Source organism: Centroberyx affinis, unplaced genomic scaffold (genome assembly GCF_046629955.1).
Source record: "Centroberyx affinis isolate AG114_WGS23_722 - 3 ecotype Tasmania unplaced genomic scaffold, CSIRO-AGI_Caff_v1 ptg000384l_1, whole genome shotgun sequence".
Taxonomy (NCBI): Eukaryota; Metazoa; Chordata; class Actinopteri; order Beryciformes; family Berycidae; genus Centroberyx; species Centroberyx affinis.
In genome coordinates, this window is record NW_027279052.1 from 26843 (window position 1) to 50112 (window position 23270).

Below are 23270 nucleotides of genomic sequence, written 5' to 3' on the forward strand. Positions count from 1 at the left end.
AGTGTTACCTAATGTCTATTGCTAAATATTTCAACAATACAACCTTATATCCTCTAAAATGTCAGTGTTTTGTAAGCAAATGCCTCAAATTAGCTAATAATTTGAATAATAATCCATAGTGAGGTTGATTTTAATGCCAGCAATCATTTTGTCAGTCTCTACACATTTTTAAAATGATTTATAATCAAAGTAATTAGGCTGTAATTAGCAATTCAGTTTCCTCGCTGCTGCGTGATGGAAACAAATGGAATGTGAGAAAGCAGACTACACTGAATTATTTATCACTCAACATCCAGTTTTATAATTACACCAGAATCTGTGGTGTTAAGATGGAAAATAGAATGTTTCAGGTATAGAATACAAATAGTCATCTAGTCATCCCTTTTGTTCAAACTAGTCCCGGTGGTTCAGTTCAGTTCTCAGCAGCAGATCAACACCTTCAGAGCAGCACCGGTCGGTCGGCCGGTCGGTCGGCTCCTCCCCCTCCCCCTCCTCTCTCCTCTCTCCTCTCTGCTCCTCTGGAGAGACGCTTGTTTTTCACGGTGACTTCCTGCTCTCGTCCTGAACTCTCCTCTCTGCTGACTCAGGCGACGGGAGACGCTGCGTTCGGGGACGCGGGGCGTGATTTTCCCCCTAACTGTTTTCTTAACAGACAACTCCGAGAGGTGTGGCTCTCGTTAATCACGCTTCCGAGCCTCTTACCTCTTACCTCACCGAGGTGCGACTGGCCTAAACCGCACCTGCTTGTCGCGAGGAAGGGTGCACCTACCTAAAGTGTCAGTGTGAGCTCCTGTACCGGTTAAAATAAGCCTTTGATGGTGTTTGTTTGAATAATAAGGAATGCCGACTCCTTTTTACCGTGTATTTGCACCTGCAGCGAGTATTGGATATCCTGGAAACCCAAAACAAGGCATGTGGCCCCTTTGCAACTGCAGATGTGTTAAGCATTGTGCGCTTTGTAAAGCGGTGAGAATACCGGCGTGTGTTTCTCCTCGCCTCTCTCTTCCCTTTCCTCGCCGTCCCCTCTGCCTCTTGGCTTACAAAACAAGACGGACATCAGGGGTCGTCCCAGAAGCCTTGGGGTCGTCGGGCGGAGATTCCTCCAGTTTCTTTTGACAGGTGATTACTGAGGCGTTCGGTGAAAGGGCCGCCGAACAATAGGAACTACTTTCCCTCTTTTTTGCAGAGGTCGCACCCTCTGGACGAGAATTATCTCCCTGTGCCCCCCCCCCCCCCCCCCCCCCCCCTTCTGTTGGAACTCGGAGGAAATACCGGCCGATAGGTAACACACCTGACACCTGTCCTGTCCAACCCCCCCCCCCCTCCCCTCCCGTCCCGTCCCTGACACCTTCCCCTAGATCAGTGGTGCTCAACCATGTGCCATTGAGGCCCAAGAGCCTGCAGGTTTTCACTCCAACCAAACACTGCAGCAGCTGATTTCACTGACTTGTTTCCTCCTCTCTCTGGTTGAAGGTGTGAGAATCAGTGAAATCTGCTGCTGTAGTGTTTGGTTGGACTGAAAATCTGCAGATAGGACTGACTCTGATTCCAAGAGTCGATTCCAGACAAAACCTTTCTTGATTCTTGATTCCAAAAACTAAAGCACAGGGGATGCAAGCAGATTTTCTAAAATAAACAGTGCAATATTAATTGGCAACATTGTTTTGTTGTAATCCAATCTGTTGTCACAGACCAGTGTCTAATACCTGGTCTAATCTCTGCCTCTCTCTCTCCCGCTCTCCCAATCTGTTGCCGGGCAAACTTGAGCTACTATCGCCAGAGAGGAATTCGGCTCTGGGATTCACTTGTAAAAGCGCGTGTGGGGAATCTACATTTTCTGTTCTGTGTGGAATCGACTCAACAGCTTTGGAGTCGGGTCTCAATTCCCAAATGCCTGGAATAGAAGAATCGACTCTCTCACTCAATGGCACCTGGTTGGGAACCACTGCTCTATCCATAGTATTCTGTTACATCACCGCACGGCCATCTTGGTAGGAAAATAACAGGTGATTGTAATAAATTAAGAGCTGATTATAATCAAATGACGGCGACAGCCACAGCCAATGAGCTGTGTATATGGAAAAGCACCATATTGGTAGGAAATGCATGTGACATCATGGGACCACTATGAATGGGTTAACATGACATATCCTGCACACATGAGATAGGTGAATACATTACATTTCCCATCAGAGTAACAGTTTTTGTCTTTTATTTCTAAAACATCTCTTTGTTATTACACGTTTTGCTTGAAAATTATGTTTTATATACGCTTTATACTACATGGTGCTCGATGAAATCTGCAAACATTCAACAAATGGAGAAGAGCATCATTGGCCAGAGACAAATCCATCGCCCCGCACAGGCAGAATCACATATTGTTCTTTTCGGCCCTGGTTTATACACAAGCTTGCATTTATCATGTGGCATAACTTGCCCCCAACACCAGGGGGCGCTGCAGCGTCTCATCTGTCCCAGAGAACTGCTCATGAATAACCTTTCAGTGGAGAATCTTCATTTAGGAAGCATTAGAAAGCATTTGAATGTCTGTTAAGTCCCAAAAAATAAGGAGAAAGTGACTAATTGTATCTTTTTTTGACCCATGATTAATTTCATAAGACTGGCCAGTAAGCAGCCTTCTGCCAGAGTGACTGGGTGGATTTAAAAGTGTGTGATGACTTTGTTTTGTCATTGAGGAAAAATTTGGATTAACATGGAAAACAGATTGCGGTTTGGGGGGATGAGCAATGAGGTGTTTACTGGCCTAAGCAGGTTGTAAAAACAGATAATGAAATGAAAAGCCTCTTTCAAAACCAGCGTTTGTAAATGGCCTATGTACAATAAAAAACAAACACTATGGTAGAGGTCGACAATGATAAATGTTTCCCTTCATCTTTGGCTGTCACGCACCAAAGATCTCTGAATGATGAGAGGATTTCTCTTAGGGCAAAACCCAGAAATAAGCAGGATGGATGCAAGTGCCATTAAATAACGTGTTTTGTCTTTTTCTTTTGTTCCGGCGTCACTGACTGAGTGCAGCGCCTCGATGAAGAGACAGGTGGCGATCACATAGTTTAGTCCTTGTGTCTTCCTCTAAATGTGACTAATTATACTTAATAATATTACATAATAAATAGGGTTGGTCCTCTGGTTTGGGGCAGTACTTTAGGAGGCGGGGTCGGGGCTTTAGTCCTCTGAGGTCACGTCAATGTCCTCGGAGCTGGCCTGCTTGGTGGCGAGGCGCCATCTGTTGATGTGGTGGTTTCCCTTCTTCTTCTGCTGGTTCTCGGGACCTTCTTCCTCCAGCTTCTGTCTCTTGTACTTGGTCCTCCTGTTCTGGAACCACACCTTCACCTGGTCAGGAACACAGACACACACACACACACACACACACATGGTTAAGCAGACTGGAGTTTTAGTTACACAGTTACAGTTCTCAGAGGCAGAGGCTAACTGGAAGAGTTGGCTAACCTGAATAACAGAAAGTTAAAGTCACAATGAAATAAAAAAAAAAAAATCTTCTCTTTTCCACCTTGTTAGCTAATTTTCACCTGTTTAACAATAAATTACAAAAAATTGACAAAACTTTTATTTTCTTGTATTTTTATATCAAAATCCCTTTACATTTAGTTCCTTGAAAACCTGTGACCTCATGCTGTACCAGTAGGCAAACATAACAATTTCAACCAATCAAAACCATCACAGAGTTTTGAACAATCCCGCCCCTCTGCCCCTCCCATCATATAAAACTGACTTTCTCTCCATAACTGATCTCCCATTGGTTTACACTTTTGAATGATCCCTCCTCGCATTACGCCCTAATATCCTGTTTCAACAGGAAATACATCAAATTGAGGAAGCAAGATGCTCTCAAAATGTCGATGCATTTCAAACTTAAAAACTTGAATGGCAAAGAAAGGATTCCGGTCAAAGTATAAATGGCAATGACTCTTTTTTTCATTAATTCATGACCATGGCATTCATGATGCAGGAGGGTCAGCAGCTAGCTAACTAGCTTACCTAGATAGCTATAGGCTAGTATGGCTAGTTTGAACTTGGAGGGTCAGCTAGGTAACTAGGAAGATACTAGGGACTTGGAAGGTAAGCTAACCCTATCCCTAACTAGCTAACCTAGATCAGTGGTTCTCAACGTGGGGTCCAGGGACCACCAGGGGTCCTTGAGGGCGTTCCAGGGGGTCCCCAGCAAATTGATGAATTATTAAACTTCACCATTATTTAATTTACAAGAAGTTAACACAATTAGAAAATGTAGAAGAATGACTGTTTTGATCATAGTTTCACTGTTTTCTCTCTACCTACAATACAGACAGTCATGGAATTCTGGACAAAATCATATCTAGCAATAAAAATATTCTCAGATTTGGGTCTGAGAGACAAAATCTCATCAAATGGGGGTCCGTGGCTCTAATGTGTGCAAAATTAGGGTCCTTGATATGAAAAGGGTTGAAAATCACTGACCTAGATAACTTAACATAGATATTAGCATTTTTTCTTACAGTTAGTAGCAGAGCGCTAGGCTTCATAATATTAGCTTCCTCCTCTCTTAACTTCTTGCCTTTTTCACTGGGCTTCAGTCATTACTTAATTAGAAAAACTTTGGCTCCGCCCTTTGAGGTTAAACTCAACCAATGAGATTATTTCTGCCCACAGTGTTTGTATAACTAAAGCTCCAATCTGTCATAGTTGATATAACCTGTGGCAGTGGTGTCCGAGGGTCTGCAGGTTTTCCTCCAGACCAAACACTACACCAGGTGATTTCACTGAATAGTTGCTCCTCTCTGCTTGAATGTGTGCTAATCAGAAATCACCTGGTGTAGTGTGTGGTTTTTAAGGAAAACCTGCAGAGTCTCGGCCCTCCATGACACATGACTGGACACCACTGGACTATGGTGACCAGGGAAGGACAGTAGCATTTTTATCTGTTGGTTACCAGCCAATAGACTTTTAGAATAGAATAGGACATCTAAAGGAAAGATGACCAGTATTTGACTGCTGGTTGGTGAGTTCCCACTGTGCTGACGGCTATTTGAAGCAAAGTAGACAAGCAATTTGGCCAGTGATTACCATCCACAGCATTTTTCATATCTGTAATCCATATTATTTTCTCCTAGTTTGATAATTCCTGCCCATGCTGAGGGTGATATTGTAATATTATGATGGTGCCCACTTGATAACCCCACAGTGACTTACTGTATCAGTCAGTGGGGAGTTTCTACAGGTTTCTACAGGTTTTTACAAAGCTGCTCACTCTATTTAAATAACACAAGAGATGGTTACATCTGATTTGTGAGATCTAACAAACATCAACTCTGTTATTGGTCTATTCAGTTGAAATATATTGCTGTAGTTTTCTGTCCTCTTGGTGCATTGCTTTTGTTTTCTTTTTATTACAGTAGGTATACACACTTTAACTAAAGGCCAAATAACCTCTGTGTACATTAATTAAAATTAAGTTCATTGTCATTATATTTGCATAATGCAATTGGTGTTACATTGCAGGCTTTCCATTGACTGACACAAAACTTGTAAGCATCATTTGGCCATGTTGCTGACTCAGGAAACCTGTCTATTGCCTATTAGGCCTAATTGACACCTGGATAGTGTGGACTCATTAAACTTCAGCATCAATAATATGTACACACTTTGTCAGGAAGATCTCTGTAGCCTTTATCCAATACATGAATTAAACACTTTTATGAGACGCTTCAATACACTGAGCTGCATCCATCACAGAGGGGCTTCAAATTGAATAGGCTCCTAAAATTTCATATCTTAAATAGCTTTAATAGCTTAAAATCTAAAAGTCTGCAGTCGCAGATACCAGTGGAATTTTTTAAACACCTTTGCATTGCAAACTGGACAATGCACAATTCTGATTATGTTTTGATTTAGTTTTTTTGTTAGTAACAACCGTTGTAATAAACACATTTTCATAGTTTGAAAATTCCATGATCAATTATCATGATCAATTATTTGTAAATTATAATTAGCCAAATCATAGTATAGACCCACCCAATATCCACTATAGTTGCCACTAACAGGCCCCACTATAACAGCAACGGTGATAGGCATAATAATAGCATTATAATAATAATCATAATCATAATCATAATCACAATCATAATCATAATCATAATAATAAAGAGAAAAGGTCTATATTATTATTATATTATTACTATTAACTTAAAGCTGATTGTCACTTTTATGCGGCTGGTTTGAATTGCATTGGGGAAAACTATAATGAAGAGAGCCAAACACTGATCGGAGATGTGTAACCTATACTGGCTAGTAAATAAATGGAAATATAATAATAATAATAATAATAATAATAATAATAATAATAATAATAACCGCCTAATAATTACTATAATATCCAAATAGTAGGCTAATAATTAGGGTAATTATTATTGTGATTACAGTCGCGGGGAATAGGCTACTTAGTCAAAGAGTCTGGTCAGTCTGGTTATGACCGCACAGTTTTGGGATGCAACAGAAAAAGCCGAGTAACCTCAGAGTAACGAATCACGGCCCCGGATAGAGTAGGCCTAACTATTTTAGGTTAGGCTATTGAAATGAGTAAGGAGGGAGAATTACTTTTTCAGAGGAACTAACCACAAACTGACCATGTGCCACCAGCCAGCAGCAGCAGCAGCAGCTTCTCACCTGTGTCTCGGACAGACTGAGGCTGTTGGCCAGCTGCTTCCTCTCGGCTCCCACCACATAGTGGTTCTTCTCGAAGGCTCTCTCCAGGCGGAGCAGCTGGGACGGGGAGAAGGCGGTCCGGATGCGTTTGGGTTTCCTGGCGAAAGGGCCGTGGAGGATCAGGCTGTCCTGGGACACGTCATTCCCTGACACAGAAACACGCAACACAAGCTATGACACCTCCGTTTGGACAGTTTCCTTATTTTGGAGCAGTGTGTGCGCGTGTTGCTCTTGTTTTCTCATGCTGTCACATTGTGAAACGTCCTCAAAACTGAAGAGTGCAAACTAGCCTACTGTTTTGCAAAGTGTGACACCTGCCATACTTTAGCCTTTAGACTTTAGAGTCCAAATTTGATCTTCATCTTGCGGTTGTTTTATCATTATAATGGAGAGCAAGGATCAGGCAAAAGTGCCAGAAATCTATTTGAACGTCATATCTTAAAACAAAAAAACAAAACAAAACAAAAAAACACATCAGGGAGCATTCAGGACCAATCCTCCCAAACTGATAGTTTGATGACCCAAGTCTAATAATTTAGCATCACGTCGACCAAATAATAGGCTAATAATAATTTCAGTTATCAGTCATTGCTTCACTTTGTCCCCAGAAATTTAGTGGAAATACATTTTGCTGGCAAATGTCATTAGAAGGCAACCATACCTAAAAATAAAAAATAAAAAAATCCAAATCAAATAAAGGACCCACTTTTAGGCTATATTGCTGAACATTTCTTTTTATATATGTATGTATTTATATATTTTTTATTAACTTATATTCTTTCATTCTTTCTTTTTCATGCATTCATTCGAACATGTTGCTACGGAGAACTTTTACCAAAACGGTTCTGTATAGCACAAGCCGAAAAAGAACCGTTTCCTGGCACTGTAGAGAACCGTTCTTGTTAAGAGTTTATTCTGTGTAAAAACAGTCAGAGCCTTTGATCAGCTCAGCGTTAGAGCAAACAAAGGGGGAGTTTAGACGGGTGGAAAAGCAAAGCAGCGTGGTGTCACGGTGCATAGGCCGATTACATGTGTAGCCCATAGTCTATAATTCAACTCCTTAAACTCCTTGAATGGCCTGTATTCTAGGCTAATAAATAGATCAAATTTAAATGATCTTAGCGGAGAAACAGGGTCATCGCAGCAGAGAATATTAGGAAATAAGCAACATAAAAAGACAATTTGAGAGTCGTGAAGATAATGCAATAAGTCATTTTGACAATCTAGAAGAACACAGAAAATAAAGTAATAAAGATAAAACATGTTTTTTTTTGACAAGGTCTATTATCTCACCGTCCTTATTTGCCTCCAAACAGATATTAGGGGCTCATCCCATTGGTGCCCGGTTTATGAACACATTTTGGGAAATAACATTTTAATCATAATCACTGGGAAACAACAATAAATCCACAGGAATGTGTCTTGCTGACGTTGATGCAGAAATAATTGACGGCTATATTTTGGAGAACAACAGGCACTTTTTCCTCTGATCTACCATCCACAATGTTTTTGTCAGAAAGATTTATAAGATGTTGAAATAATTTTGTGGAGTTGAGAGATTTATTGTTTATTTTGTGGTCAGAAGGTTGTCATTTCTGCGCATTTAGGACTTTACACAACCTACTAACGAACTAACTTAACTGGACGCAAGTAATTAAACCCCTTTTTATTATGTTAATTTTCCATCTCTTTAATATCCTTATTTTATCCTGACAAAATACAAAGATCCAGCTGAGCTCATCGTGGGATATTCCTTAATTAGTTTGTTATAAGACTAGGTATATGAAATAATTGAAAAATATTGTGTTTTTTTTATTTGTTTTTTATAATTATGGGGACATTTCATGGATTTGCATAATTTGCCTACTGTAAAAATATATGTAGCGTGCAGACTTCAATAGAGAAGTCAGAAGTCAATAGAAAGTAACCTAATAGAAAGAACAAATGAAGGATTTGTCTCATATAAAGGTACATAGCCTAACATAATAGGCCTATTATTACTCCCTTGTTAGATGTTGTAGATCTATAGTTCAGGCACAATGGCGCTTTTGTCTGATAAAGGTTTTTTGTTCGCCCTTTGTTTTTTAAAGCCACTGATTTGTCTTGTATAAATAATCTAATAATGTTCAGCTGATAATAATGACATGTGTTTTCATCTGATTTGCTGCTCATTCCCTCACTGACTGGATTTATTATCATGAATTTTATCTATTTTGCCTCCATAGCCTGGCTGTTGTCATGCAAGATTTTTTTTTTTTTTTTTTTGCAACGAAAAGGTAACCTAGGGCGAGTTTTCCTGTATGAATAAAAAAAAAAAAAAAATGAACAGCGGTGCTTATCTTCTTCAGGCTGCGGCTTTCTGAAAGTGTAGCTGCAGGGCGAATGGGAAGTGGAAATATTCCGCACAGACAATCTGAGAGCAGCGCGGCTGTTGTTGGCCTGCTGTATGTGACTGTTGTTTATTATTCAGCTATAAAATCTTTAACGTTATCAGTAATATCGTGTGATTTGATATGTCATTATTATTATTATACTAACAGGCTTTATTTAACCTTTCATCTCCTTAACATGCAGTAGCCTTCCTCTTCTTAAAGTAAAAAAAACAAAAACAAGACTTGTATTTGTTTCAATATGGATAAGTGTTAGTTTCATCCAACTGTTTTGTGCTTTCTATTTATTTTGAATCCTGCACACACACACACACACACACACACACACACACACACACACACACACACACCTCACATATTTTACTATGGGTGTAGTGGAGAGTAGTTTGCAGTTTACCCTCCTTTTAGGCTGATATAATACAAAATTAATATATAATAGTAGCATCAAACTGGTGAAGTTGGCTTATATGAACAATTCATCTTTTAAAAAACTAAAACATCATATTAATGTTTTTAAAGTATATGCCTAATTGATTTCGGTGCCTTTATGATGATCACCTGTTGGTTTTCATCCAACAGCCCATCTCACCTTGAAACCTGTGTCCGAAAAACCTGTTCCTTAAGACCCACGGGTAGAAATTGAGCGGGTCCCGGTGTTGCGTCCCAAAGAAGTGCGGATGCTGCAGGTGGGATCCTCCCAGCTGGTGCGGGGTCACGGTCAGGGAGGGATGGTTCACCGTCTCCGGGAACACCAGGTCCGGGCTCTGGTACAGCGACCTGCCCGGCGGGGCCTGGTAGCTGTTCATGAAGGCGTCTGTTGCCGTCGGGTTGGAGTAACTTAACGCCGTGGGCCGGATGGGGTCCTCGGCGGAGAGCGGGTTCTCCTTGGCGACCAGGGACTCTATCGTGAAGCACCGCTTGCCCGCAGACGAAAACATGATCTCTAAACACAAATAGAAATCCAAGTCCAAGAGAAGAAAATGAAGAATCTCTCTATAGTTCCTCTTGCAGAAATAAAGGTGAAGCCCCCTCTCAGAGAAGCATGATGACCGTGGATGGGGTGAAGGGGGGTGCACGAGCTCGTCCGGTGAGTGGAGATGCTGCTATAAAAGTCAACAGAGCTGCAAATTGCCCTGATCCATGGAGTCGGTCTGTGCGCGCTCGAAAGGGTTTCTGTGCGCCGAGTGAAGCGCCTCCAAACTCCCCCACGTGCTCACATTGGCTCGACGCGAGACAGGGAACGAGCTGATTGGACCACAGCACCTGCCAATAGGTTTCCTCAAGTACCTGCTTCATAGATCACACACGAGGGCGGGCGGCTCGGTTATAGATCTAATAAATGTCCACCTTAACGAGTCATTGTGCCTCATATCCAGCCTTCATGTCTTATTTTTCTTAAGGGAAAAATGCCAGTGGGGCTGAGATCGTTTCACTTGTTTCCAATGCAGTTTCACTTGTTTCAGGAAGTGTCAATAGTGAAGAATCTAGTATGAAAATTAAACTTGATAAAAGGAAATTAGTGAAACATGTTTATTTGCATTGGAAACAAGTGGAATTATCTCACGACATTGGCTGATTTTATCACTCAAATCATTTTCATTTTAAGACTCTAAATGAATAACTAGATGAATTCTTAAGATGGAGTTTGTTTTTTTGTTTTTTTTGCAGTGTAATAATACGGCAATGTTATAACGATACAACTATTAGCACCGTAAAGCAAATCTGTTCTGAAGGGGAACGTGGACTTTAGTTGCCTGAAATATTAATTGAAATATGAATATACTAATACATAAAGGTTAACTTGCATCAAAGGTCAATTAATTTTCCTGTCCGCTCGGTCCCATACATTATAACAACCGACATTTCACAGCCCTAAACTTACATATTTTGCTTTTTGTTGATAATCAAAAACATAATGTAAGCCTGTTTTAGCTGTTCATTTTCTCCACAGCAGCTGCAACATCATTTTTGTCATTTTTCCACCGAAATAATTTCTCCTCTTATAAAACGGAATTAGCAGATTTTTATTGCAGATGATGATTATTTCCGTATTGCATATGTGATGGACTTGTCACTTTGATTAGTTGCAATAATATGTTCGACTTAACCAGGTCTCCAGTATATAAAAAAAAAAAAATATTTAATAGGCTTTTCAATTGTCACTATAGCCTGTAAATCAACATATTCATAAGGAGTATGCTTTTAGCAAATTAGGATTGTTGGCTGTCTAATGCCTACTAATGATGATAATAATAATAATTATTATTATTATTATCATTAATAATAATGTCTAATACACGTTATTTTTCCTTTATTTTCCTATTCAGAATATACCAGGTTATTACATTAATCTAAATGACGTAGTCTTATAAAAGGGGGCCGAGACGTTTGCAAAAAAGAGTAATGAAGACAAACTGGAGGCCAAAGGGCACAAAACTGTCTTGAAGTCGTTGAAATGCGTCTGCGAGGAGATTCATCAGATAACTACCAAAAATATCCATCAGTAAATCATGTAGGCTAATCCAGTAGCCTATTTAGTCTTAAAATCTGATTTTCCTCCTAACAAGTGAAAGAAGTAGAGATCACTCCACTAGTATTAAGATAATGACGTTTGACAAGTTGATTTCCATTGGAAACAAGTGAAATTATCTCACCCACTGACAGCTATTTTCATTTGTTTTAAGAAAAAATAAGTTTTAAGACTCAATGCCAGAATAAACTACTTGTTAAGATGAATATTTTTTTTTACAGTGTATTTGTCTTTCGGGGATATTCATTCATGCATGCATTCATTCATTCATTCATTCATTCATTCATTTCCATCGTGTTTGGGAAATCCCATATAAATCTGTGCACCTTTTCTTCGTCTTCACCCTTCTGAAGCCAGATCCCTATTGACTCGCATTCAAAAAGCACAAAGTTATTCTAAGTTAGTTGAAGTTATCCTTTAAGAAAACAATTTACCGACATTTAGTCCTGCAGGAGGAACTAGCTGCTTAATTCTCATTTGAGGTCGACGGCCTCCTCCTTCCTTGGCGTTTAGCTTTCATGGTGCGCCACCCAAGTTAATAATTATCCTCTTAATACGCTCGTTTGCGTAGAGGTTGCATTAGAAAATCATTACCGATGGAAATTATGAGGTAGAACAAGTTGTTGATTAGGCGTTTAGAGCTAAAGGCTCCTAAACTGCAGCGTGTGGTTCTGGGAATGGGTCGCTGTCAAAAACTCTCTACTCTTTTTCCTCCTGGCTCCTGTTTCTTTAGCACTTCTCTGTCTTAAGTGATCACTCTAAGGATTGTAAGAATAGGCTATTTGTGGCAGGTGTGGCTCTGACCCTTGAACTCCACAGGTTCCTTATGTAATGTTTTGTGACAAATTTAGGTTTTTTCTTCTGCTTCTGGATCTCTTATCCAGAAAGTGCAACAGAAGAAAAGCTAAATCAGTTAAATGCCTACACGTAAACCACATAAATGAAAAATAAAGAAAAGGCTTGTTTATTTGACGATAATAGCTTAATTCTAGAGGAAGATAGAATAAAAATGTTGTCTGTAATAAACTGTTGAATATAGCGCTGTTGTTTATTTACGCGCCTCGGGAGAAAAGGCTTTTGATTGAAGAGAATGAGATCTTTTTTTTATATTCTCGTCATATAATGTATATCCTATTCCCAGCAGCCGAGAATGTGATTATGCAGATAAAAACAATGCAAATACAGAGTATACTGAGAATAACACAACAAATAGATACAACAACCTAAAATATTCAAAGTAATACAGCAAATAAATCAAAACATACAACGTCTTTATGAGCAGATTTATAGAATATAATGAACCATTATTTCAGAGGGAAACCGAGGTCGTAAGTTTTGCAGGTTTTTATATTTCAACCTTCTTCTCCGCACAGTGCAGCAGGAATTTGAAGGCTGACCGAGCCGGTTGGAAATGCAAAGCAAAGTTTAATGATGAAGCCCCGAGGGCCTGCAGCCGCTGACCCTGATCGCTGCTGGTTAATAGATGGCCAAACCCGCTCCGCATTAACAGAAACAAGCCGAAGCGGTCTACTGTTCTTCCGTATGTGCGCTGTTTATTTTCCCCGGGGGGCCGCGCGAGGGATTTATGGAGAGTCCAACCGGTGTGATACAGTGGAAAGCGGTTTCCTTTGCAGTGAAGTGTGCGTCCATTACGCACGAACCACCCTAACGAAAACAATCACTACAATATTCCTATTGTATTCCAAAAGGGACTTAAGGTGTATCAATAGAGTCTGTAGTCAGCTTGTCCCACGTGATAGTTTATCTCCATATGGCATCACTATAATATTCCTATTTTGAGTGCGTGTGTGATACTCAATAGTTTATGATGACTTTATTGTACTTTATGTTTTTAATAATCTCATATGGTATCACTAAATATCCCTATAACATTCCTATGGGATATTATACAGCCTATATTTTATGGTAATTACCTTCTGATGGTATTTTTGGTATCACTGTAATAGTCACATTGGATATTATAGGTGTAATAGTGGTATAAGGCCTTATGTTTTTCTAACATTTATAATGGGATTATTACAGTATTCCACACGGGGATAACGAGCCAGTTTCCTCACAGATCTTTAAAGTTTGCTCTAATCTAACCTAACTCTTCCACCGCAGCTATATGACCACAAAGATGCTTTTAAACAGAAGAGAAAACATGGAGGCATTTATAGACATTTTCCTAGTTAATCTTCAGTATAAAATATCCTCCATGCTAAAACAACAAGTCAATCACGATTTTTTTTGTTTCTGAGGAGCTGTAAAGTAATTCTTTAGGAAGAGAGAGGCCACTGGGGAAGTCAGTTGGCACGATTTAATGTCGAGGTGCTGCCCTCTGGTGGACTCTCTGTGAACCCAGTGTCCTTATTGGGGCGTTTTGATTGATTGATTGATTGATTGATTGATTGATTGATTGATCAAGAGAGTAATGATCATTTTTGCAGAAGAAAATCACTATAGTATTCCTGTAATATTCCTATAAGGACGTATAGTGTTTCTGTGGTGCTCAGTTGTGTATAGTAAACTCATCGTTCTTTATTGTATTTTTTTTTGTCTTATCACTATAATATTCCTATTGGGACTTATAGTTTTGCTGTGATATTTGTATAATATCCCTGTACAATTCATCACGATTACTATAGTGCTTTTTCATAATGATGTTTAGAAATGTGTCATATCTCTCGGGGTAGAGTGAATTAGGATAACTTCATAATACTTTCCCCAATAACTGTTCACCATGAAAAGTGGCAGTGGGAAAACTCACTTTATTGCTTATATCTGTCACTGAAATATTACACATTGTTTATGTACTGAAGAACAGTTCTTCTGTTAGCAGAGTTTTGGAAAAAAAAAACCTCAATTGAAAGAAGAGTTATGCAGGAAGATGATTCTGTTTCACTAGAAGGAAGAAAACATTACATAAAGAACATAAAGAACATAAACTTATAAGAACTCCTTCATCCCAACCATCCGCATTTTAAACAAACAATGAAAGACATTCGCACACTCATATTTGCACATATTTGCGTTGCCACATGCACTTTTACTCTTTTACCTCTAATCTTATGTATGTTTTTAACCCTTTAACCCTTTTCTGTCATGCTTCGACAATAAAGGTTTATGAATCGGAATCTTAATGATTAGCCTATTGGTTTATCAGTCTATAGTCTGTCAGTATACCTTAGCTTTATAGCACTTACTCTCGTTGTTCTCTCCTAACTAGAACCTTGCTTGTGTTGTATAAAAAATCTCATGTGTAAGTCGCTTTGGATAAAAGCGTCTGCCAAATGTGAAATTGTAAATTGTAAATTGTAGTATTGATAAATGACTCACCAGTGGAGAAACCCGTCACTCAGCTCTATGGCTGGTGGTGTTTCTTAGGCCAATGCTGCCATCTGGTGGTTGAACTGAGGCAGAGCGAGTTTATGGGAATTTAAAAATGCTAAATCATACCAAGCTACAAAAATCTTTTCAGATGTGATTCTCTGGGACAAAGTCTTATCCAATGGGATCTTGTGGTCTAATGTGGATCTATTAGGGTTCCCCTCACATGGAAAAGTTTGGGAACCGTTGATCCACCAGTCTAAATGCTAAAAACAGCTGCAACAAATTAAGCTCATCAAAAGCGTCTCTCCCCCCCCCCCCCCCCCCCCTCTCTCTCTCTCTCTCTCTCTCTCTCTCTCTCTCTCTCTCTCTCTCTCTCTCTCTGTCCCCCCCCCCTCTCTCTCTCTCTCTCTGTCAGGTCATGTTTGAACCTCTCCTACCATATTCCACCAAAAAGTCTCATCAATCAGCAAAAGAAGGCCTAAATAAGCCTGATGCTCAGAAAGACATAACCTTTCTACATATTCCATATTGCCTCGTGCCTATGTGACCGTGAAGTCACTTTGGACTAAAGTCTTGGAAATAGGCGTTTTGTTTTGTCAGACAAAGACGTCTAGATGGGATTTCTTTGATATAGCTTCAAAATTGCTTAAATATTCATTTACCTATACATTAATAAAACCTCGTTATTAAGGCACATAATCAATAAACCAGTGAGTTAAAAACATCGCCCTTTGCCAGATACATAGAAGGTTAAATTGATTAATCTTCTCAGCCCCATGACAACATAAATTAATTTAATACAATCTGGCGCCAAGTCACTATGACAACAGTATTAGGCCTTGTATCTGGTTAAAGCCCGAAAAATCACTCCCATCATTCCTATGATATTCTGCTCAATGGTGAGTTCATAGTGACCTTACCGCATTTAATGGTATTTTTTCCTACAATATTCCTATAGAAACGTTTAGTTTTGTTGTGATAGTTGTATCCTTCTATTAGACGGTCAATAAACTATTTTGCACAAACACACATTTGTGACCTTGGTATTATAAGGTTCTATCTGACCTTTTTGTCAAAACTGAGTTAGTCGCATGAACCTATTCTATGAGTGCCTGTTGACATATGTGTGGTGTTATTTTTTTGAAAATAATGATTTTTGAGTCTGTAATTTCTAAAACAAAAGGACTCAATGGATGCTGAAAACTTTGAAGCTCAATATCTCAGAACTATCCTGAAGGCAGATAGAACCTTAAAATTCTAAGCTCCTGTGTTTTTCGCTCTTTCTTTTCTTACAAATACATTTCTGGAGATTTTTTGCTTGATCTCTGCTCTCCTTCATATTGATAAAAGCCACCAGACTGCCATCTGCCGCTGCAGGGCCAGGGTCTCCCTCTCACCTCCGTTCATTAATAAACTAATTGGCCATTTTGTTTCGCATTAGCGTTGTGTGTTCAGCTAATCTATTCTACTTAAATACTTGGAAAATTTCACCCCATTATAACGAGATGGGAAAAGTAGCACATTGCTGCGTTAGTGCCACCTGCATGAGAAATGGGGTCGTTTAACCACCTGTACGGGTGATACCCCCCCCCCCCCCCACACACACACACACACACACACACACCCTCCTCTCTCTGTATTTCTCCTCCTCAGCATAAACAAACATAACACTCTAAAAGGTACAGAAGAAATACAATATAAAACCTTGGTTGTGTATGGGAGCGTTTATCTCAATTTTTATCAGCAATTTGTCATATAGGCTAATCTAAATTAAAGTAAGGTTTTGCCCATTTAACGCCCTGCCACTGTTCCCTCATGAAAAAGTACTGTAGTACTCCTATAATAAATTCAAAGACTAAGAATACCACAACAAACTATAGGCTATATATCATATCCAATGTTATATGAATATTATAGTGATACCATAGGAGATAAAAGTACTATGAAGTAGGATATGGTCGCTTTAACCTCACTGTTGAGAACCACGGACACACTAAAAGGCCGGATAGGAATATTATAGGAATATTGTAGTGATTTTTCATCGGGGCTGGTTGTGCGTAAAAGACGCACGTTGGAGGAATACGCGCTCTTTGGCTGAAGGGAAACAGCAGACCTGGTTATTACACTTCCAGTCAGACACCCAGCCCTCCCAAGCTGCTTCACTTTAGTCCCTGTCCTTGCTCCATGGTGTTCTCTCTCGCTGAATACCTTGCGAACAGGAACTGCTATTTCCTGGGAGAAAGGGGGACATTTATAGAGACTCTCCAAACATCGGGACGGCCGTCTCGGTCGAGCTGTGCCTAGTACCAGTCCCCGTGTCAGAAGTCATTGTGCGTCTCAAATGCGGCTCTTTCACGACGAGACAAAGGACAGCGTCTACTTCAAACGGCTGTAATGAAAGCTAATGACTATTAGATAGAGTAGAGGGGCCCTCGCCTCTGCAAATAAAATGCAAAGGAGGATTTATTTTTTTTACAATTGCCTGCCCTAAAACGTGGCGTTGGTCAAATGAAGTGCACTCTGCTATTGGAGCAGTGGAGGTTATTGCTCTCCATGAGAACTTTCACACCTTCCCAGGATGCGTTACAATCTGAGGTGCAGAGCGACAATGGTGTCTGACTCATCTCTGCTGCTCTCCAGGACCCAAGGCCTTCAGTTTAGGAAATGGTTTGGACATTAAACATTGGAGATTTGGAGCTGCGGGACTATATTTTCAGGAGGAAGGTTACTGTGTATAGGCGTGCTGCTGTCAGTTAGAAATGAGACACAAAAGAAAAATGCATTAAGATTATCTTTTGAACGCGATCCCCTGATTTTTTTTTCATTGAAGTTTGGACTTTTTAGACTTGGAGGTGTAGGAAAATGATTGATTGGTTGATTGGTTTTGTTTTTTGCAGTCTAGGTTCTCAGCCCACATGGACTTTGAAGACACATACTGGTCAAAATGTTGCAATTTGTCTATAAAAAAAAACATTTCCCTAAACAAACTCAGGTATCATCATCTGAGAAAAGTGTCTTTCATTATCATCTAACTGAAAGAAAATGAGCAGGAATGGAAGTCATTTTTCTATAAAGCACACTTTTTTTATACCATATTTTTTTTAACAATGGAGGTATATTCATCTCCTGTATCCTGCTGCTCTAGGCAAGAGCTTGTGATCCTGAGTAAATGGATGTTGAATGCATACATTTAGATTACTGTTTATAGTCTATACCCTCTATTATATGTCTTGCATTGTGCATTTGCACTGTGTGTGAGGTCCTGTTGCTCCTGCTCCATGTGTGTCAGTATGTACAGTGATTCTGTTGTAGTGTAAATAAATAGTATAGTTGTGGTTGGTAAGTCTGTCAGTTCAACTAGTCATTTATTTTCAGTGAGTCCTTGCTAAAAAAAAATTTAATTGGCTGGTTAAATTTTACATCCACTTGCCACTGTTGGTGTATGACCAAAAGCTGAAAGTGTTAACTTGCCTCTATGACTGATTTAACACATTGTTGTTTGCCCTATTGTCTCTGCCACTAAGACAAATTGTTGTCTTGGAATATAAAGTGACTCTGATTGTGCTAAAGAAACAGGAGCTGATTACAGCAACGTATCAAGACACAAATGAAGATGTGACACTTTCTGTTCATAAGGAGCTTCTGCAGTAACACAGATAGAGCCTGGAGGGAGACTTAGGCCCCGGCTATGCAGTGCCGGCATGTTTCTGGGGGTTAAGGTGCCCTGTGCTAATTGGGACGATGAGCCCAGTGACCCCTCCCCTCCTCTCCCCCCCCCCCCTCTTGTCTCTCCAGGTTTTCCCAGGCCTCTGACTGCTTCTTTCTGTCCCTCAATGGGATTACGTTGGGCTGAGGAGAGGGAGGAGAAGGGGGAGCTCTGGTTCCCGGCTGATCACATCAGAGACGGCTCTCTGGGGTTTTTACGCAAACTGCGCTCCCTCAGCAGCGCCTCGGCCCTAATCAGCCCAACCAGGGACGCCAGGAGAGAGCAGGCAGGGGGTGGCGGACAGGAGACAGAGAGAGAGATCAGCTCTGTTACTGTTTATTAAACTTCTCCCTTTGATAGTGTTACCAGCCGTCTCTTCTCCCTCTTACCGCACCTCTGCTGCTCATTACTTTGGGCTTTTTTACAGTTTGGACTTACAGTGGATTTGATGAGTTAATTCTGACAGCAATGGGAGAAGGGAGGGAATTGACTTAACATTTATATTTACAATGAGTGCAGCAGTGGAACAAGCCTGAATTCCCACCAACATCACCAACATTAGAAGCAGCTATAGTAAGTTCAAGGGTCAAAGTCACAGAGCCCAGAAGAGTTGATATGATTTGACTGAAAGAAATAAGATCTCCTGTTGATGTTGCAGTCTTGCATCTGACCTCTACCCTGTATCTGTGCATGTGACAGCTCATTTCTTTGCTCAGTTTCTTCTCTCATTTCATTCAACTTATTAGAGTTGAATGATATCAATCAACACCTGCCAAATGCTGATAAATTTGGTAAGTCTGTCAGTTCTACATGTCATTTGGGTGGCAGCTTGTTGCTTGTCTTCAATGGGTCCTTGCTAAAAAAAAAAAAAAAATTTGGCTGGTGAAATTATAAATCCACTTGGTACTGTTGGTGTTTGGCCACAATTTGACAGTGTTAGACATCATTTTTAATGATCTTTATGACTATTTTCATCTGATTTGCCTGACTGTCAGGTGAAGTTCTGCCTTTGATGCTCTCATTGTCTTCTCCCTCATGCCGGCACTGGCCTGTGTTGCCTAAGTTGCCACAGAAACTGCTTATCAAAGGCAAGTGTTACATCTTCATTTGCCTCTTGATTCACTGCTGTAATCATCTCTTCTATCTGTTTTATCTAGGTAGTTTGAGGGAGGCTGAAAGGGGCCGCAAACTCCCTAGATAACTCAAAATATGTAATTATTACAAAGAGATTTTAGGATTAAAGAGAGGGAAACCAGCTGTGTTCCCACCACCCCCCTCTGTTAAATACGACCACATTGCCTACAGGACAAGGGTTTCAGGTTGACCACCCCAATTAGCTGCTCTGATGGACTCAATCGCTACATCCCAATCCTTTATACACGCTGTCTTCCCTCCTGTCTTATCCTGTATGTCTGCCAGGCGGGCAGCGCTGGACAGCAGGAGTCCCTTTCCGCCTGGAAGGGAGACGTTGTGTTTCAATAGATTCCCCCCTTCAGCGCTCACCAAACGGAGACAGGACACCTGCCGGCGGTGGGTGGGCATGTGGGAGCCCGGTCCATTGAGGAGCAGTGAGAACAGGCGTACTGACCATTTAAACAGATTAAACAGTGAGACCCAGCTCCCTAGCCCCGAGACAGACTGACCCCTACCACCCCCGGCTATAGATATCCCAGCTAATCCCCGAGGTAGTTATTTATTTGCTTAGCTTAATCAGAGGGGGACCCCAGTCTGTCCCAGGCTTCAAGCATAAACTGCTTTGCGTTAGATCAAACCCTGGAGGAAATGTCTTGCCATGTCTCTCTAATCAAGCCGCTGCAGTGTGACCAAACTGGGCACAGTGTGAGAGGACAGAGGAATATACAGAGGACAGAGGATACTGCTGTATAGACTGGGATATGTTACAGCAGAGCCAGTTTTCTCTTTTGAGCTGGATCGGTCAGTTTCTGGGATTAATGTGCAGATTTACAAAGGCTCATTTCTATCAATGGGCAATCAATCAGTTATTAGACAGTCTAGATGAGGAGTGGAGTTTGAAAAGTCTCATTTGTGGCTGCTCAGTGACTCGATTTACATCTTATTTTAACAAATATTCATCATAAGTTTTGTTTGTTTGAGAATCAAACAACTCAAAGGAGATGTTCTGTTGTATAAGCCAATTCTGCACAAAGTAGTTTGTACTTGAAATGAAGTAGGTAGCTTAATGTGAGTTCAACACCATAAACTGGGAATTCATCCAAAATGAAGTGACTTGGATGTTTATTGTTACAATCTTTAGCATTTTCCCTCAAAATCAGAGAATTAACATTCATTAGTGAAATGTTTTATCAAGACTTTTGTGTTAAATGTGTAAATTATTAAGATAAATAGATTTCTACACTTCTTGTGATACAACATCTCAGCTTCATCTTCTAAAATCCTGCTAAACTCTCAGTGGCTGAAGATAGAGGAATGAACACAGGACAAGTCGCAGATAATGTTAGAAAATATATTTCTAAATATTCCATTCAAATATACAAAAAACTGGATACAAAGTGAACTCTTGAAAGAGCATTGAAGGTAAAAAATTAAATATATAGCTATACATCTATTAAATATTCATAATTGGAGGTGCAGGCCTCCTTTGTCAGCAGTATGTACAAATGTCTTTTCAAAAAGTCCAGTGTGTTTGGTCAACAGTGGTCAATGGAGCCATCAGACACGTCAATATCCACGTCTGAAGAGTCAGAGAACTCCTCATCCTCATCACCTTCATCCCCGTGGCCTTGGGAACCGGGGCTTTTCGGCGGGGCAGCCAGGCCGAGTTTGGCCAGCTTGGCCTGCTGCTGCTCCAGACTCTGTTTGCGCCACTTGATGCGTCGATTCTGGAACCAGACTTTGACCTGGAGAAGAAAAACAAGAAGCACATTAGAATCTTTGTGGATTTAAGAAATGAATAGTGGCATATTACTCTATTAAACGACGGTACAGACTGATGTGATTCCAAATTAACTACAGTGATCACCAAATGATATACATGTTTAGCATTAGACCTGCAACTACAACTGTTTTCCAGCGAATCATGCTGAATTCAGTTGTGAATCTCAGTGGCTCCCCAGTTTTACAATCATGACCCTGCAGAACAGGCTACGCTGCATTATCCAAACGTCTGACTCAGTCTGTTTTTATTTACCTGAGCTTCTGTCAGCTGCAGAGCCGAGGCCAGCAGGAACCTCTCTGATCCGACCATGTACTGCTGGCGTGCGAACTCCTTCTCCAGCCGGGACAGCTGCTCGTTGGTGAAGCTGGTGCGCATCCGTTTCGACTTTCCGCCCTTGGTTTTGAACGAATGGACGTTGACTTTAGACATTGAATCTGTAAGAGAAGTTGACAAGTGTAAGTATATTGCCATATGAGTGAGGTTGCCTTTGACATTGATTTTACACGGATAGTTCCAGTCAAAAAGAGGCGAACGGTTTACCTTGTGCGTAAAATGCCCCGCGACACGATGATTGATAGGTGAAAGGCGGGCAGCAGTAGACGGAATATCCAGGTTGAGTGTGGACTGCTGAGTGCAACATGTTTGGCGAGTAGAGGTAAGGTGGGGGTGGTATCGGTAAGCCCAACTGCCCGGTGAGCGGCAGCAGCGGGGCTGCCGGTTGATATTTTACTCCGCATTGAGCAGGACTCGTCCGGCCGCTGCTTGTGTCCTCTGGCTTGGCAAGCAAAGCATCGATAGTGAAAGATTTTCCGCTGGGAGGCTTCGTTGACGATGCGCACTGGCTTCCCGGGTACTGTGGGTACAGAGATGCTGGTGCGTAATTACGCATGGGGTATCCGTACGCTCCGGTTGGTCTGTTCGGTATCTGCATTGTGCCAGACGTAAATTCAAAAGTTAAAAAAGAAGAAGACGCAGGTTTTCAAACAGCAAGATGTTCCTCCAAGTGCAGCGAAGAGGTGAATGCTGTTCCTCTGCGGAGAGTCCCTATTTATACCCGGCCGGACACGGAGGTGTCAACAGCCCCCCATCGGTCCTTTGTCTTTCTAAGTAGCAGATGAGAGAAACGAACATCCCGACAAGGTATCCAATTAATTGATGGAGTAGTACAAGCTGGGATTGTCAAACATCCTAACCCTTTGAATGACAAGGCTTTTGAAGAGTCGTGGGGGTAGGGAGCTCGGAGATTTACTGGCCTACAAATTCTTGCATGGATCTTAACTCCAAATGTAATCATTACCGCTGGGAAAGCCTTGATGTTACCAAATCATCTTATTTGGGCCCTTTTAAGTCAAGGCTGGCCGACAGATGCTTTAAGCAGCGTAACAAATAGCTTCGCCATTGGAGGCCGGCTTTCCCTACAATTTAGGCAGACAGAGATTTTACAGTTAATTTCTTTTTTACTTCTCTAATACCAGAGGACAATTAGTTGCACAGCTTTAGTTTACAATATTTAATCACATTTTTGTTTAATCCTCCAATTGAGGAATACTGGAGCCTATAAGAACCATCTATAGCTCGTGTTTATCTCACCCAGTTGTAAATCAAGAATCACTCCTGTATGTAAACAGACTATAATCTTTGTCCTGTATAAAATGAATGCGCTCTTTTTCC

The 23270-nt window shown here is 40.7% G+C and overlaps 2 protein-coding genes across 2 annotated transcripts; both read right to left on the bottom strand.

Annotated features, from left to right (window-relative positions):
• Positions 1–2475: 2475 nt before the first annotated feature.
• Positions 2476–10051, bottom strand: emx1 (empty spiracles homeobox 1). The gene is made up of 3 exons (XM_071515961.1): positions 9703–10051; positions 6685–6869; positions 2476–3354 (listed from the first exon to the last, which is right to left on the bottom strand). The coding sequence occupies exons 1-3, from the start codon at positions 10049–10051 to the stop codon at positions 3187–3189; spliced, it is 702 nt and encodes a 233-aa protein (XP_071372062.1). The 3' UTR covers positions 2476–3186.
• Positions 10052–21351: 11300 nt separating this feature from the next.
• Positions 21352–22530, bottom strand: noto (notochord homeobox). The gene is made up of 3 exons (XM_071515956.1): positions 22140–22530; positions 21852–22033; positions 21352–21561 (listed from the first exon to the last, which is right to left on the bottom strand). Exons 1-3 carry the CDS (start codon positions 22528–22530, stop codon positions 21352–21354), a joined length of 783 nt encoding a protein of 260 aa, XP_071372057.1.
• Positions 22531–23270: the final 740 nt, after the last annotated feature.

Bases quoted from the DNA above. Each gene is read 5' to 3' on its own strand.
- noto (XM_071515956.1), bottom strand. From the start codon at position 22,530: ATGCAGATACCGAACAGACCAACCGGAGCGTACGGATACCCCATGCGT. The intron at 22,034-22,139 runs GTAAACCGTTCG...CTTCTCTTACAG, and splicing joins CGGGGCATTTTACGCACAAG to ATTCAATGTCTAAAGTCAAC. The intron at 21,562-21,851 runs GTAAATAAAAAC...TTTCTTCTCCAG, and splicing joins TGCAGCTGACAGAAGCTCAG to GTCAAAGTCTGGTTCCAGAA.
- emx1 (XM_071515961.1), bottom strand. From the start codon at position 10,051: ATGTTTTCGTCTGCGGGCAAGCGGTGCTTCACGATAGAGTCCCTGGTC. The intron at 6,870-9,702 runs GTGAGATGGGCT...TTTCTGTGTCAG, and splicing joins TTTCGGACACAGGTTTCAAG to GGAATGACGTGTCCCAGGAC. The intron at 3,355-6,684 runs GTGAGAAGCTGC...GTTCCTGACCAG, and splicing joins TCAGTCTGTCCGAGACACAG to GTGAAGGTGTGGTTCCAGAA.